This window comes from Gallus gallus, chromosome 15 (genome assembly GCF_016699485.2).
Source record: "Gallus gallus isolate bGalGal1 chromosome 15, bGalGal1.mat.broiler.GRCg7b, whole genome shotgun sequence".
NCBI lineage: Eukaryota > Metazoa > Chordata > Aves > Galliformes > Phasianidae > Gallus > Gallus gallus.
Genome location: NC_052546.1, coordinates 9,034,618 through 9,050,899, shown reverse-complemented (window position 1 = coordinate 9,050,899; position 16,282 = coordinate 9,034,618). Strand labels below are relative to the sequence as shown.

Below are 16,282 nucleotides of genomic sequence, written 5' to 3'. Positions count from 1 at the left end.
GGTAAACAACCACCGGGCTGCGCTCCCCCCTCCCCGCCTCGCGGCCGCCGCCGGGTCCTAACGCTAACGCTGCCGCCGCCGCCGCCCGCCCCCGGGCGGGTCCCGGCCCCGCGGGGAGCCCCGGGAGGGGAAGGGGTCGAAAGCCGCGGGGCAGCGCTGGGGCGGTCGGGGGGCGTCCGCGGGGAAACGACCCCGAACCCCGCGCCCCTAAACGTGAGAAACGGCGGGGCCGGGAGAGGGGGCTCCCAGCGCGGAGCCGTGTCTGCACCCCGGGCCGGGATGTTGTTCATCTTCCAGCCTCCCCTCCAGAGCTTAGAACCGAATTCTCCTCCCCCGATTCTGCATTTGGGTTCCCTCGGCTTTAGAGACTGCGCCCGGGGGGCGCACACGATCCCATTGCTTTTTGGTGACTCCACACGCTCGAACGGCTGTGTCTGCTTATAGAAAAACAAGGTAAACAGCCTCGGATGCTTTAAATGAAGGGTACTGCAATCTTTCAGCCATAGCGAAAAAGCCTTTCTACAGACATCTGAAATGGGCAGATGGGATACAGTGGGTACTTTTTCTCCAAACAGGCAGTATTTGGATTCTGCAGTGCCGGTGGCTGTATGTCACCAGGAAGGGTTCCATGTGACAGAAGGGAAAAACAACCTCTGAACGCCTGGACGTGTCGGCACGGGGCTCTCAGAGAGGGCCGGGGCCAAGCGGTGGGTCTGCAGCCAAGGCACAGGCTGGCAGCACGACGTGCTGCTATTTCTGGCTTCCCTACCCAGTTCCTTCTGACCTTGGCCAATCTGCCCACTTCACTTCTGTGCTCTTTTCCCTTTTTTTTCCTTCTAAATAAGCGATAATCACACCTTCCTCCCCCGAAATAGACATAGAAGGTCCCTTCTGTTAAGGTGCTTTGAAATCACATGCAAGCCACTGCCAGGAAGCTGCGTGCTGTACTGTGTTTGATGAATCACTGTCAGGGCAGTGCTGGCTGCAGCAGCAGTCCTTCCCTTCCCCTCCCAGCTGTTTCCATCCTGGCAGTGCTGCTACAGGTGTCATGAGTAGGCACAGAGCACCAATCCAAGTCAGCTTTTACCCTTTTCCTACCAGGTCACGCATGCGTTCATGCTTTACAGCCAGGCTGCCTGCTGCCCACAGTGCAGCCACAAAAACAACAACAGATGCACTAGCATGGCAGAGGGGTAATGATGGAAACAGTGCATTCAGCAAAACTACCACTGAGCATTAAACTGTAACCTTAGCATTATGTGATTCATACTTTAACAATACAATTTAACAGGACAGTACATCTAGTTTAATAATGATGAATTTATACAAACAAAACCTGCAGCCAGACTTGCTAGGTTGGAAAAATCCTTTGTGTGTCAGCACTGACCAACATCACAGCTATGATGTCTGCTTTGTGCTATTCAGCTCATTGTGTGCACAGACACTCAGTTACATTCCTGATGCTCTCCAGTTTTGCCCACTGTGAAGGCATTGCTGAGTGGAGCAAGCGAGAATTCTGTATAAGGGCTACTGAGTCAGACCTTCTGTTAGTAATAGCTCTTCCTAAGAGATTTTATGGGACAAACTCCATTCAGTCAGAAGCTGCAGGGCCACACATACATCCAGAGGCACAGTCTGCCCAAAACTGTTTACAGAGGGCTGCCAACCTGATTTCTTTAGTTCATTTTGTGAGACTAACTCGGCTTCCATGCCATGTTGCACGGAAAGCACCTCCCCCTGTATCTCCTGATCCAGGAACTGCAGGCTGGGCAGTAATCTCTGTGGTAACAAACCTCAGACCTCTCTCTCCTGTTATGTAACAAGATAAATCTGCAGTTCTCATTACACCCAGCCAAGTTGCAGCAAACAGTCAGAGTTTCTAGTCCATGGAAGAACAATGAGGAATCTGAGAGAAATGCAAAACCCATCACACTAACGGTAAAGATCAAAGTCTTTTCCACAGCTGACTTCTAAGCTTTTTCTCTCTTTTATCTCTAGCTTTCTGCAGGATGAGGAAAGATTTATGCCTGGCAGTTTCACACAGTTAAGTTTAATAGGATGCCAGTAGCAGCTGTCAAAGGCAGAGTCAATTGTTCTTGCTAGGCTTTGGGAATGGGCTTGCTCTTCTCGCCACACGCTGAAGAGATTAAACCTGACTTGACTTCCAAGGACCAACCCAAACTGTAACTGAGCAAATAGCTCTGTAGCTATACCCTCACACTGTATTAATGTAGAAGTCAGTATGTACATATGTACATACACAAACATGCACCACAGAGCATACACACACCCACAAACACTTCACAGAATACATATGCTATTTCTAGGAACAGGGAAGGTCAGGCGCCCTCCCTGAACTCTGTGTGAACTATTTCCAACTAAGAGCTGGTACCTTCTCTGCTGTTTGCCTGATGCAGGTTTCAGAATGAACAGTGTCAGCTTTCTCTGTCCTGCCTCTCAACTGGGCTCTTTTTTTAAAATTTTACATTTTCCACCTGTGGAAAAAAAAATTGAAAATGTGTGGAAGATTTTCTTTGAGAAGGAAAATGCAAGGAAAATACCACGTAGCACAGCATGCTACAAAGGGAGGCAACTGCAGAGGTACAGTTCTAGAAGGACTTCACAAGAAGTCATCAAACCCACCCCCCTCCTCTGGCCACAGCCAAGAATATTCACATCTTCCCAAACAGAAGTTCATCAAGTTTCCCACTGAAAGTACTGATATGCTTTATCACTTTACCTTACTAAATAAGGGCAATAAGCAAAATGACCTTTTTAATTTATTATTTTCTAGACAAATGGATTGCTTAAAACTGGGAACATTGACTACCGCCTTCCTTTTAACAAGGCACATGGTGCATTCCTATCAATTCCTATTTCTTCTTTTTGGGTAAATCAAAATAGTATATATATATATATATATATATATATATATATATATATATACAGTTTTCCTTCAAAACTGGTTTGGTTTGTTTTTTTGTAAAGCCTTCTTCATTCCAATTCATCACTTCTCCAATTTTTCTGCTTACTTCATTAATTGTGATCCTTAAAATAGTAAACCGAGGCCTCCTCCACCATGAAGAGAGTACTACAGCAAATTGTGTTCAAAGCTTAAGACTGTAAATATGTAGTGCCATCAAATACTTCTAAGTACCTACAATTCCAACGAAAGTGGAGGTTTTTTTTAACTCTTCTGTTGCTTCTGGATCATAAAAAGAGCTGTGGGTCTCACCTGCAAAAAGCCTTCTGTAAGCGATGATGTGGGGGTCAGAAACATACACTTTATTCCTAGCCTAGAAACAATCTGCATAGAAGAAGAAAAACTACGGTTGGAACAAACGGATTGGATGTTGAGTTTATGAAATCAGCAGCTGAGTAGAACTAAAAATCGAGACAGAGACAGTTACTACAAAGGAGTCAGTGTGCTGCAATAGAAATATCTGATTGCACTGTTGCATCCCCCTGCTGACATGTTCAAGGAGAGGCTTCCCCTCCCCCTTCCATTTGACAGCATGAGCTATTGCTAAGTAAATGCCAGCCACAGCCTCTAAGGACTAACAAGGAAGTCTGCAGAAGCAAAACAACCATATGTGATATTTGAACTGGTTCAGACTGGTTCAGAGTTTGCTCTACTTAAAGTGCCTTCTCAGATGAGCTTTCTGTGTGGGCTGTAATAAAAGGAAAGAGGCCTCAGGAGGGCAATCTGGGACCTATTGTTTACTGGGGGAGCAGAGCAGCTACGCTTCTCTAGCGCTGAGATTAGCAGTAAATACTCCCAATAATCACTGACTTAAGAAATTTCACACACTGAGTCCTCTCTAGCAGCAGCACCCCTTTGTCCTTTTGGTGACAAACTGCACAGGGCCCTATCGCAGTTCCCTCAGTGTTTTTGTCAGGCCCAGCTGCGCATAGATGGATGTGTTCACAGTGGTCCATTGGGAATGTTGTAAAGGTCTTACCTTGGATCACAGCTCTTAAGTCTTTCCCCTAGTGCATTCTGAAATCAGTGTATGGATCACAGACAGCCTTTTCCCAATGACTGTCTCTTAGCAAGATACCTTAAAACTGGACAGATACTGCTAGGAGTATAGAACAGCTGAAGAGGCTTCAGATCCCACTTACACTATTGTTCTGTTTCCTACAAATCCAGGCTGCTGTTGACAGAAAACAGAGCATGTATGTTTAAGGGTTGAAGAATGGAAATGGAGAATATGCAGTCCTGTGAGTGAAGAACAGAGGCTTTAATCTAAACTCTTATTCTGATTTGTTGTTTGACCTTAGGCAAGCTTCTGCAAGTTTGCCATATTAATACTACTTAAGTCACAGAAGGCAGTTATACTTGTGTAGTGCTGACTTAGATTAAGATCACAAATCAACATGAATGTAGGAAGAAAAATATGAAAATGTGCTGTGTTTTTTTTAAGGTATTAAAGTACCTTCGTAGCTTTTCTGTTTCTTAATTCTGTGGTGTGTGCAGCAGGGATAGCAAAGCTAAGCAGTCAGCTAAACCCACATTCTTATTGGTTAGAAAGTGTTGATGTAAAAATAACAAGTTATCTACAGGTGAGATGTGTGAAAAAGGCAGAATCAGAAATGGCATATAGATTACTGTTTGGGTTACAGTCATTAAACTTCCAGTGAACTGGACAGAGCTGTTTAAGTGCCCCTCACTCACCATGGGAACAGATCTCAGAGTCAAGCAGAAGTGACAGTCCAAAACTGCTGTTTAAACCTCAGTAATCGAATGTTATTAAATTCAGTTAGCTTTCACTGTGAAAAGAACGAGGTTGCAGAGTTGCATTAAAACATACAAGAATTCCAGTTCCTTTGGAAAATGCATGTTTAAAATGCACAGCCACTCACTACAAGCAAGCAACTCCCGTATCCCCTGCCAACATAAAGGCAGTGAGGTTATAAACTCGTACACATAAGAAGAAAACAAAAATGTTTTTCTTATCTAGCTAGGGTTTTAGGACTGTGATCAGAGTAGTCTTTGTAATTCAACCTAGGAGCAAGGACCAAACCTTTCAGTAGAGCTACCAGCGTTTCCTCATAAAAACGCAGGATTCACAGACATTCACAGTGCAGGGCTCTCACCTCTGGATTTTATTTTCCTTAGCTGACCTGAAAACAGATTAAAACCGTTGGCACATAGGTACAGTGAAAGACCTCTCTCTCCACAGGTGTTTGCCTGAAGGCTGTGGGAGGGGTTGTGTTTATTTTGGGAAGTTGCCCTGTCTTCTCTGTGTAGAATGGAAAACCTCTTTATTTTCTCTGTGGGTTGCACACATGGCATTGGCATGCAAGGACAGCCTCTTTCATGGCTCTTATAAATGCACATGGATTTTTTTAATGTCTATTTACAAAAGCAAAGATCCTGTTACTTAAATATATTTACAGTATAGGGCAAATCTTTGTTGTTGTTTTGGTCTCAAGTTTGCCATTCTCTTAGAAAATTAGGGCTCAAATTGGCAAAACCACAAGGAGGCTAAAGGAGTAGAAAGGAACAAAGGATTAATAAAGTTTCATCCCATACTTTGCTGAACTCTTTAAAATATGACAGTGTTGAGTTGGAACACTGCATTTGACTGATAACCCAGCACCTGAGGTAGGCAGGTGAGAAGCACAGCAAAAATAAATATCCTATCTTTTTTTTCATTTTTCACTACCTTATCTTCCACGTATTCAATAAGGACAATCCCAAGTTTCACACAGATAGTTGCTACTCCATCCACATATGCTAAAAGGATGAAAGAAATCTCATCACAAAGACCCAGAGAAAGGACTTTCTGGTCGAAAGAAGACCATCTGATAAACAGTGTTGCAACCTGCCTATAACGTTACCTGTTTCCATGTGGAGATCTGCCAAGGCAGAAACCGTCTCTGGAAAGAGGAAGATTTAGAGATAGGAGAAATACAGGCTGTCTTTGTTTACTCACGATCTCTGCTCTCCATCTCCAGGAAATGAATGCATGTAGCCTGCAGAGTTTAATTCTCTTTTGGTTTATTACTATTTAAAAACCAGTTTTTGCATCCCCTTCTACAGAGGCTTCACCTTCCAACAGAACATACAAAAAATACACACAATAGAAAAAAAAAAAAAAGATAGGTAGGTAAGTTGCTTTATACAAACAGGTCCCTAAGAACCCAAAAGGCTAAAACAGGCTCGGTTTCAATAGAAGCAGGCCCATAAATAGGCAAGAAACTTCATTCAAGTAGGGAAAGAGTCATCCATCCTCACCTAAGATCCTTTCTTGCTCACACTGAAGATAATGGGAGGATTCCCAACAACTTCAGTAGAAGCAGGATTGAGATTCATCAGAGCCAATGGCAAACTTTTCTGCTCCTTCCCTTCCAAGGCACTGTCTTGTCCACACAGCATGCAGCCAGGGAAAAATGCCAGACTTCCTGGCTCATCCCCACACTTGTGTTTCGGTTGTTTGCTCTACAGGACATCTGAGAACAGCCTTTTATTTTCTCTTACACTGTGTATTAGCACTAATTGCTGCAGACTTCCAGATTACAACAGTACTGAAGAGAAATTCTGATCCCAAGAGCAAGGCTTGGTTGATTATTTAAGAGCCAGCAGTCAGTCTGACAGATTTGCAGAGGGCATGTAAAAGTTGCCTGGAAAAGGCACCAGTTTGTAGACACAGCAGCCAAAAAGCTATTAGCGGGAATGAGATTGATTTATTACAAAAGCACTTACCCACGCTCACTATGTGGCTGCAGGAAGCTCAAGAGCATTTATAGCTGCCAGTGGCTGTTTGAAGTGACCCCATGGTCCACATGGAACCCAGGAGCTAAGAGGGAGTCACTGGAACGTCAGTGAGACACCAGTTACCTCCTTCCTTCAGCACATCTCAGCTCAAAGCACTTCCCAGTCTCCAAAACTGCAGTACAAGTAGAGAAGCCACCCAGGAAAAGCTTCATTCACATAAACCCTGAGAGCAGATCAATAACACCAGGCAGTCTTTGAATTTATTTAGATATTTCACCTTTTGGGAAGAACGTAGCCGAATGCTTAACTTTGCATCATGCCTGGAGTCAGTGGGGCCAAATGTTTGTAGCAGTTAAGTAGCACTATTGTGCAGGACAGTTTGGCACCTGAATCACTCTTACTCAAGGTTATCATCTCATTTTTCATATTGGAACTAAACACAGGAAGAGGCCAGAGATGACATAAGGTGTTAATTCTTTACAAAGAGGCAGTCATTACCCGCTACCACAGAGCAAACAACTGTGGTTTTCCACTAGCATGCTTTAACCATTCCAGCCATCCCCACAGCTCCGTATAGCCAGGGTTCTTGCTCCTGTTCTGCAGGACTCTGTAGTTATGTCACTTTTTTTTTTTTTTTTTCCTGTTTAGCCAAATCGTTCTCCTGTTTGTTTTACAGGTAGCATTGTTAATCTGTAGAACTGTGTGTATCCAAATAGGTACACACACTGGCAAAGGAATGTATGGGGGTGAAGCTATCAAGGGAGCAGGCAGAAAAACATTCTGCCAATGCTGTTGCTGCTGCTGATCCTGCAACAGTAAAGAGTGGCTTCAGGCTGCAGCCCAGCCACTGCCTCCCTCTCCGTCCAAGGCTCAGTGCTCCTAAACACACAGCTTTCTTAAAGGGACACAGAGCAGCAGACAGGGCTGAAAGCCACATCTATTCCCAAAGGCTCATTCACAACGGCCAAAGGTTCTTATTTAGAAAAGCATGTACAGGATAAAAGGCCGGACTCTCTCAGGAGACAGGGGCATCTTCCACAATCTGTTTTCTTTTTAAAATTTTTCTTTTTTCTTTTTTTTTTTTTCCCTCTTTGCTCATTTGTTTTGTCTCTTGGGTTGGAACTGAGAGCATAAGCTCAGGGACTCAATGTGAGCTTATGTTCTATTCAGTTAAAACTCATGTACTGTGCCCATGCAAAAGGTGAATGGTATAAAGCTGGCTTAATTCACGTTAAGATATTCATAATGCTGTTAAGGTATATTCATAATGCTGAAAAAGCCAACGTGTTCCATGGTTTTGTTTGGCACTTGCTCTCAGAGTTTCTGCCACCCTGAACCATCAAAAATATTTCTGTTTTTGTGGATGATACAGAAAAGCCTTTCCTGTTTCATTACATAAAATTTTGATAGTTGTGTTTTCCTTTGTCCATTCATCTCTCATGAAACCCAGAGAAAGCTCTCGCTTTCCATTTGTTCTTCCAACACTGAAGTCTGGAGTTCCTTTGAAATTTACTTTGGCATCTACTTCCTCAAGCAAGCACCTTAAAAAAAATTAAGCTGAAAGTGGTACCCCACTCCAGACTCAGGACAAAAATTCAAATATTGAATTCTAGGAACAAAGATTTCGGGAAAAAAACCAAACCAAAACAAAAACAAGACACTAAAGCTACAACAGAGCCTACAAAATCTAGGTTAGATTTCATACTATCAATTCCATTAGTTGAGTTAGGTAGACATTCAGTTACACAGCTTTTCTATTCAAGTCAAGTCATTCCTTACTGCTGATAGCAGTTAAGGGAAAAACAGTAATTTCAGAGAATACTTGGGAAATAACAAACATTCCCTAAGTCACTGGCACTCAAATGGGTCTAAAACTGTGACTGGGCATTTGCAATTATTCAAAAGATTGGAATGAGGACCAACTCCTCACCATCTTACAGTTCTAGGTTAAAAAACAAACAAACAAAAAAGAAACACCTCCCCCCATAATACTTTGACCTATTATACTTAAGGCACTGGGTTGAGAGAAGGAAACTCTGAGTTCAATTTCTGGTTCTGCTATCAATTTCCCACATTATCATGGGCAAATCACTTAAGACTGAGAGCTCACATGCCATCACATTACCATGCATCAGGTAAGTCACACCAGTCAGTCTGTTTGCAGACACCTAGCATGTGGCAAATGCAAGGTGATGTGACTTAATGTAATTTGGTATGGAATAAACTCATATTAAATTGTTTTACCTGGCACTTGTGGTGGACATAACTTACTTCAGGCAAAAAGAAAAGCCTACTGATAAGTCTGAGCCCCTGCATTCAACACAACATTTAAGCATGCATGCCACCATTTTTTTGTGTTTCAACTCCGTTTCATTCATTCACTTATGAAATGCTAGCATCTATTCCTTTCTTGTCTATCATTTATATCTAGATTATCAAGGTTTGAAAATATTTTCATACCTAATACAGAAGGGTCTGAACCACGGTTGAGGGGTTTAAGCACTCCCATAATACAAAGAAGTACTACTAATCTCATTATCAGAATTTGTATTAACTGAAGTTCCTTCCTTTGCAGAGCAGTGCACTGACTTCAACACTGGATTGCAGTCCTAGCAAATAACAAAAAAGATAGTTATCATCTATACACTGACATGACAGTTAAAAATGTAATAGAAACAAGCTAAATGAGGTTGCAGCTTGAGGCATTTTAAGTATTTCCCTTTGAACCCTGAACTGATGAGGCTGAGTTTTCTGTTTGGATCTCTTTTATGATTTATGAGCAGCAGACACTTCCCAAAGTGTAGGATTTGCAGATAAGTTCCTATCTAGAACTGAATAATATGCCTCCAAAACAGGAGAGAGCTCTGAAAATCCATTTCTGCTGAAGACCTGTTAGCACTTGTCTGCACTAATCTCTGTGTTGGTGCAAATCTCTCCCATTTACACTAGAATGATCTAGAACTGTCATTTCAGGATTGTTAACTTACTGCCTAATTGTTTCCTTGCTCACTAGACTGAGAATTAAATAGCTTTCATTCAATTCATTCATGACAACTTAGTAAGCATTTTCTTTGACAAGCAAAATGCACGGTGTTTTAGAAGGCTTCCTTTTTAGCTCAAGGCTTTTCATTAGTTTCATCAGGCCAAAATCTGTAGCTTTCCAAATGAAATTCCAGTGTGCATGGTGCCAAATTCAACTCACCAATAACAGTAAAGTCAGTGGAGCTAAAACTAGGATAAAAATAACCTGTATTCTGGAAATGGATTTTATGACTACCGCATGTTCTCAAAGTGCTAGGAACACCGAGGACACAAACTTTGCATATCTTTCAGAACACAGCCTCAATTCTACAGAAATCTTCCTCACGGCTTACTGCTCATTACTAAATACCTAAATACTAGCTACTTGCAAGTCAGCATGACTGCAGTTGCATTTGCTAATTCCAATGAATTGTTATGCTGACTGGAAAGCCTGCTCTATCTTGAATTGCTTGGCAGCTTGCAGGGTTGTCTCAACATAATCTAGATTCTGTTACCTTCCTGAAATGTCCTGTTTCTACTTGTCAAATAAGTGTATCAGTACACTTTAGTTTAAAAGAGTTTTGTGTTGATTTTTTGTTTTTCTTTCCCTTTTAGATGAGACTCATGCCTATTCCAGGGATTCTGGGGGAAGATGATTGGAGAAGAGCATGTCCTTCAGTCTTCCAACCTAGATTAATAGCAAAATTTCAAGTCCATATTTGCATAAAATATGCAAATCTAGAAAGCACTGGTACTATAAAGTCTTTCATTATTCAACCTCAGTTTAAAATACTCAAGAGCAAGCTTTAAAAAGTGGCTTGTTCTAAGAGAGAACCTGCTGTTTCTAAGCCTGTAGAGTTTAGAATGGCATCCTAAAACCTTTATGCTTAGAAAGGGCTCTACACTTCAAACACAAAACCAAAATAGGACTGTATCCCACAATGTCTTGTTTTAGCTGCTGACTTCGGACTCTGTATTTGGGCAATACAGAGTGCCAAAAGAGCAGTTTGTGGCTACCTCCTCATTTCATATAAACATACCTCTTAGAGAGGATGTAGATCCTGGTCTGTGGTGGTCTATGCTGAGACAGCACTGTATTAATGATGGGGACAACTATTATTTCACAGAGTGCAAGTTTGGTGTGGAACTTGGCCTCTTCAAAGTGGCCTTTCTAGAAACAGTCAGTGCATACATAGGAGCTTAATTTGCCAAATCACCCCTTAAACCTCTGCTCATTAACCCTCATAACAATTAAGTGATGTAGAAAAAACTTCTCACATATAGGAAATCAAGAAATCAATTCAATGATTATGCCACTGTCTATGCAACTTTGACCATCAATAGAAGAACCATAATTAGAACTCAGGAGTATTCCTAACTCATAACCCTGTGTTTAGTTAATTAAATAACACTTATATCTGGACTTGCTACATAAAGAACTTGAAAAAAACTACATGGGAAGAGGGAGGGCCAAGAAAGGACACTATTTCGGCTCAAGTGGTATTTTCAGATTAAACAGAACCTCAAACAGCCTATAAACCCTGCTTCTTCGCCTTCTGTAATCAATTCTTTTTCAGAGATCTACCGTTCACACTCTCTTATAGTAGAAACCTTTCTTGGAAAATAAATGAACAAGACTGGCTTTTGCAAACCTGACTAAAGGTAGATCAGGAGAGCAAGACTGTAGCCAAAAAGCCCAGGTCACTGAGAGTACAGTACAATGGAGAGAGGGATTAACACCATATTTACTGGTTCTCATTTGCACACCTTTTGGACAGGTGGCTAAATTGTTCAAAAACCAGACCAAACAAGGGGATGTAAAGTAACATACTAACTTCTTTAATACAGTCCAATCCAATTAAATCAAAACCACTTTGTGAACCCCTGGGTTTATTCACACTAAACAAGTCAGTGGTACATCGTGTTAACCCGATAGCTGGATTGTGTTTATACCGGTACCAGGTCCCACATGAAAATTGAGCACCAGTCAACCAGACTGCAATGGTATTTTTTCCTTTTTTTTTTTTCCCCCATAAAACTATTTCTTTCATAGACTTAAAAACAACCAACTAGCCAAGTTATTAATTATGGTACACCTAAAAAAAAAAAAGAATACTAACCCTAACGTGACTGCTGCTTTAAGAGTGCTCTGTGTCTCGCCTTAGACTGGCTTTTCAGTAGCAATTCACTACAACAGGTCCTAAAATAATAATAATAGAGAATTAAAAATCCAACAGCAAGTTTAATGGTTAAAAAATAACAAAAACAACCTGTTCTGAATGGTGATTTTACTCAGCAGTTATGTCCTGCTGCAGCACTCACAGCCTCACAAATGGTAGAAGGGGTTCAAATTCTCTCACCTTCTTTATTTCTTTTTGTTTGTTTTTAAAAGGACAACTGCATTGTAACCTGCTAGGTACCATGGGACATTTTTCTTAACATTATGTTCAGTCAATAATGGGTCTGTTTTCAAAACTTACTGTGTTTTTCTGGGGTGGGTTAGGGAAGATAGGAAGAAGAGAGAAAACAAAATACAGCTCCTTGTAGCTGTAGCTCCCCAACGTGCCTTGGTCACTATGACTGTCTCTAATTCTCAGATCAATGCTCGTTTTTTATTCTAGAAGATCATGATGAAACACTGGCTGCAACTTTTATAGCTCCATTTGGTGTTTTAAATCATGTTTCCTAACCAAGGTCACCATCTTCTGTAATTCATCAGCTAAGAAGCATTTTTTTCCCTCTCCCCAGTGAAGGTTTAAAGGTGGGGTAGGGCATGAGACAAAGAGGGAAGCTAAAATGAATTAAAAAAAAAAAATTGCAGCTATAGAACCAAATTTCATTATTTCCTCTTTCATTCACAGCATCTTATCATTATAGCCAGACTGCTGCTTTGCTTTAAGGTCAAACTGATCTCATTTTCCCTCTGGCCCCATCGGTTGCTGGTCGACCTCTGGATCCACTAGGGATGATGCAAATGCTGACTGGACGATCTGAAACCCAAATGACTCCAGAAGAGACATGTTCTGTTGGGGTGAAAAGGGGGATCCCAGAGCAGGACCAAGGTCACCCAGTGGGCCACCAAGGGCCCTGACGTGAACTTTCTGTATGTGTTTGTTCAGATAAGACTTCGATCTGAAAAAGCTGCCACATTCAGGGCAAGGGTACTTCTTCTCTGCCTCCGTCTCCATTTTGTTTTTGCTGACTGCCATGTCACATGAGAAGGACCCATTGGTGCTCTGTTTCTCAGGAGTCTTGAGGTCACTGGTGTCAGAGAGATCTCCATATGAATCGGAACTTTCAATCGGGTCCGAATGTGAACATTTCTGTCCTTCTATGAGAAAAAGAAAAAAGTTTTCAGAAACTCATCTGCCAAAGCAGTTATTTAACATGCCCTCAAATAGCTTATATTGTTTACCACCTGATTCAGTAATGCCTGCAATGATGGAATGATTCACATTTAATACTGAAATTCCCCAAATTCTGAAGCCTTCGAGCACAAATCCTCTACAAACCACAGGGCTGCTATCAGAGCAACATCCAGGTTTTCATCATGGACTTGTAATAATACCGAATGCATCTATAACGTGTCTCTGGTTTTTGAATCCAAAAAGATTATATCTCAGGCACTACAGAAGCATGGATCTGACTGAGTTTGCAATCATACAAGTCACCATCCACACTTCTGAAATACAGTTGATTCTCTAGGCTCAAAGGAGCCTAGAAATCTAATCTAAGGCTATAGTAAGATGTAAAAAAATCTGGAGATATTTTACTCATTCACTCAACAAAGCAGCAGTGAGTTAGGTGACGTTTCAAAGGTGCAGCTCCATTAAATCTTGAGGAGCTCTTTTTTAAAAGCTAAGCACAACATTGTTAGAAGTGAACTTCATTATCTGGAGTTGATCCATCCTTAAACAGCATAGTGAAAAACAGGAATTTAAGACACTATTTTAAGCCATTTGGATACATATCCTGGCAAAGTCATCAGTATGTCTGGAGTGTTCCTCATTCTCCTTTGGCACTATGTCAAAAAAGTTTGTCCACACTTTTTGCTGAGTTTATTTGAATGAGCGTGGGAAAATGAGACATACTCCCTAAACAATTGTCTGAATACAAATAAGCTGTATCAACTATTAACTCTGAAAGACCAAAGACCCACTTGGCACTACCCAAAAGACAGATTTGCTCGGGACTCAGCATTACGAACCAAGCAGGATATGCATGAAATCAATACAGCACTGAGCTTGAGTAAATCTCTTGTTAAATCAGCACACCACCGAGAACCAAAGGGCTTCTGTAGTAACTCTGCAGGGACCTCAATAGCAAAAAAAAAAAAAACAAAAAAAAAAACCACCTACAACTGCAGCTTTCCATTGGCACAGAGTTTGTTTAACCCAGCATGCTGTTTTTTCCTGGGCAAGAAAACAGCCATGGTTTCATAGTTGCATTTTCGGTCTCTCTCTCTGCCTTCACTGGAAATCCGAAACATGGTTTGACTGACACAAGATTCAAGTATAGTAGACTATGACTTGTCAAGGATTCGCAGCCCTTGGGTAAAATGCAAACACTACTCCTAGGTCAAGATGAACTAACACAGCTTTTTCCTAGGCATATTAAATCAGCTAACTGATGACAAATGTTGCATGCTATGTGATTTCTCTGCATGCTCCTCAGCTTCTTTCTAGTATCTTTCCTGTCCTTCCTCCCTCCTTCCCTCCTCTTTCTCATGAGCAGCCCAACATCCCATAACACCAAGTTCTGCACAGACAAGCAAGGTGCAGAGCAGGAAGTCTCTTGCCTTTGATGCCATATGTTCTGACGCAGTGGAATGCTGCTCCCCCATTCGGGATGGATTCCTGGTGCCTGGAGACCTGGGGAAGGGGAACACCGTGGTGGGTTTTAACATGGACCTTTAAGTAGGAGGCAGAGGAGAAACCTAAACAAGATAAAAGGAGATGAGATCCTGCCATCAGCAAAGACACACATCTGCCTTCCCTGTTCTTTACATCTTTTTCTTGCTCCTATTCCCTATTACAAGGTTGCCATTATACTAGCTTGATTTCTGGTTACCTACAACATGTTCAAGTACATCCCTAGACATAATCAAACAATGAATGCAATACATATCTTTCATTAGACACCATTTGCTTGTTGGAGGTCACGATGAAAGATCAACAGCCTCCTTGAGAAACAAATCCTATACAGTCCTAGCAGAACACATGAAACTTTATGGGAAAAAAAAAAGGCAGAAGAGACATGACACGAAAAGGCACCTACACATCTTCACCTTCTTTTTTAATTTAAAATTCTTTTACACTTTGCGAGACAATTCAAAGTATTTTACTTTATGCAGTTAAGACCTAAAGGAATACAATTTAGTAACACAGCTCTTCAGAATTTAATGTGCCTTCCCTTAGTTTCCAGCATCTATAGTCAATCCTAGCAGACAGAAAGCTGAATCTATTCAGATTTTAAGGAACACAGTTATGTTGTATAGTAATTTTTGAAGACTATTTTCCCCATTCAGCTCATCCTGAGTTCTAAAAACCAAACTGAAACTCATATTTTGTCCACAGTTAACAGAAAAAATATATATATATCAAAATGAAATGTCAGTATTTCTATTAGCTGCTTGAACCATGCAAATCAAAAACACATATTTTAAACACCAAATTCTAAATAAAACATTTTTCTTTTAATTTGTTCATGTGCTATTTTTTCTAATTCTTAACTCTCACAAATAAGAACTTTTCCTTTAATATAATAAACTATCTAACAAATATTTTGAAACATTTTAAAATTCAGATTTTAATAAACTCGTAGTTAGTACTAGAAGCATTTGGGCTATAAATGAGGCACATGGAGGACACAGTTTTGAACAATTTTTATACAGGTAAGACTACCAATAACCACATTATAGCACTTTCATGTTGGAAACATTTTCCTTTAAGGACAGCAAAATACATGTTCCACAATCACAGACACAGAGCTCCAGGTTCCTGTTCTGCAGATAACCTCAGACTTGGATTAATTCTTTTTAAACCAATACAGCATTTGCAGCACCAGCCCTTGAAACAGAACTTTCATATCACTTTATGAATAGATATACTATTGTAAAGCCATTTTTACAGTGATGTAACTGCATTTGCTGAGATATAATAACATATTAGGACAGACGCAAAAGCAATACCGGCACACATGTTGGTTGGGTTTTCTGACAGCAGCTGTTAGTTTTAGGTGCTGAATGTAGTAACAAATGTGGCTTTACACTAGAATTCCTTCTGCCTACCCAACAGAATACTCGCTGCACAGCCAGGATCAGACTGTTCAGGAGTTAAGAATTATATACACAGGACATGCAGAGCAAGACAGAACTCCACAGCAACTTGCTGGTGGGAAAAGGGGCAGGTTGCTGAGAATGAACAAGAGATAGTTGCTGTGGATCCCTGAGTTGAAAATGAACATAAGGAAAATATTTAAGATGCAGCAAGAAAACCAAAACAGAAGAAACTGAGAACACAGTACTCTCAAAATACA

At 41.1% G+C, this 16,282-nt stretch overlaps 1 protein-coding gene and 1 long non-coding RNA gene across 9 annotated transcripts in view; one reads left to right on the top strand and one right to left on the bottom strand.

Moving 5' to 3' along the window:
- The first annotated feature begins 347 nt into the window (after positions 1 to 347).
- On the top strand, positions 348 to 11,923 carry LOC124417232. Of its 3 annotated transcripts, XR_006931581.1 has the most exons (4): positions 348 to 453; positions 576 to 707; positions 2,795 to 2,890; positions 4,154 to 11,923. It is a non-coding gene; the product is annotated as an uncharacterized LOC124417232 (long non-coding RNA). The 3 variants fall into 3 exon arrangements; XR_006931580.1 differs by lacking the exon at positions 2,795 to 2,890; XR_006931579.1 differs by having other exon boundaries at positions 576 to 2,890.
- The window catches only part of PATZ1 (POZ/BTB and AT hook containing zinc finger 1), a 24,179-nt gene continuing 13,887 nt past the window's right edge, over positions 5,991 to 16,282 (bottom strand). For 3 of the 6 annotated variants that reach the window (XM_004934371.5, XM_004934373.5, XM_001232641.7), the window contains 2 exons: positions 14,544 to 14,681; positions 11,774 to 13,076 (listed from right to left, as the gene is read on the bottom strand). In XM_004934371.5, the coding sequence (XP_004934428.1) occupies positions 12,658 to 13,076; positions 14,544 to 14,681 (557 nt within the window). In that variant the 3' untranslated portion in view covers positions 11,774 to 12,657. Of the gene's footprint in view, positions 13,077 to 14,543; positions 14,682 to 16,282 lie in introns of all 6 variants that reach the window. The other 3 variants (XM_004934372.5, XM_004934374.5, XM_004934376.5) reach the window with 2 other exon arrangements.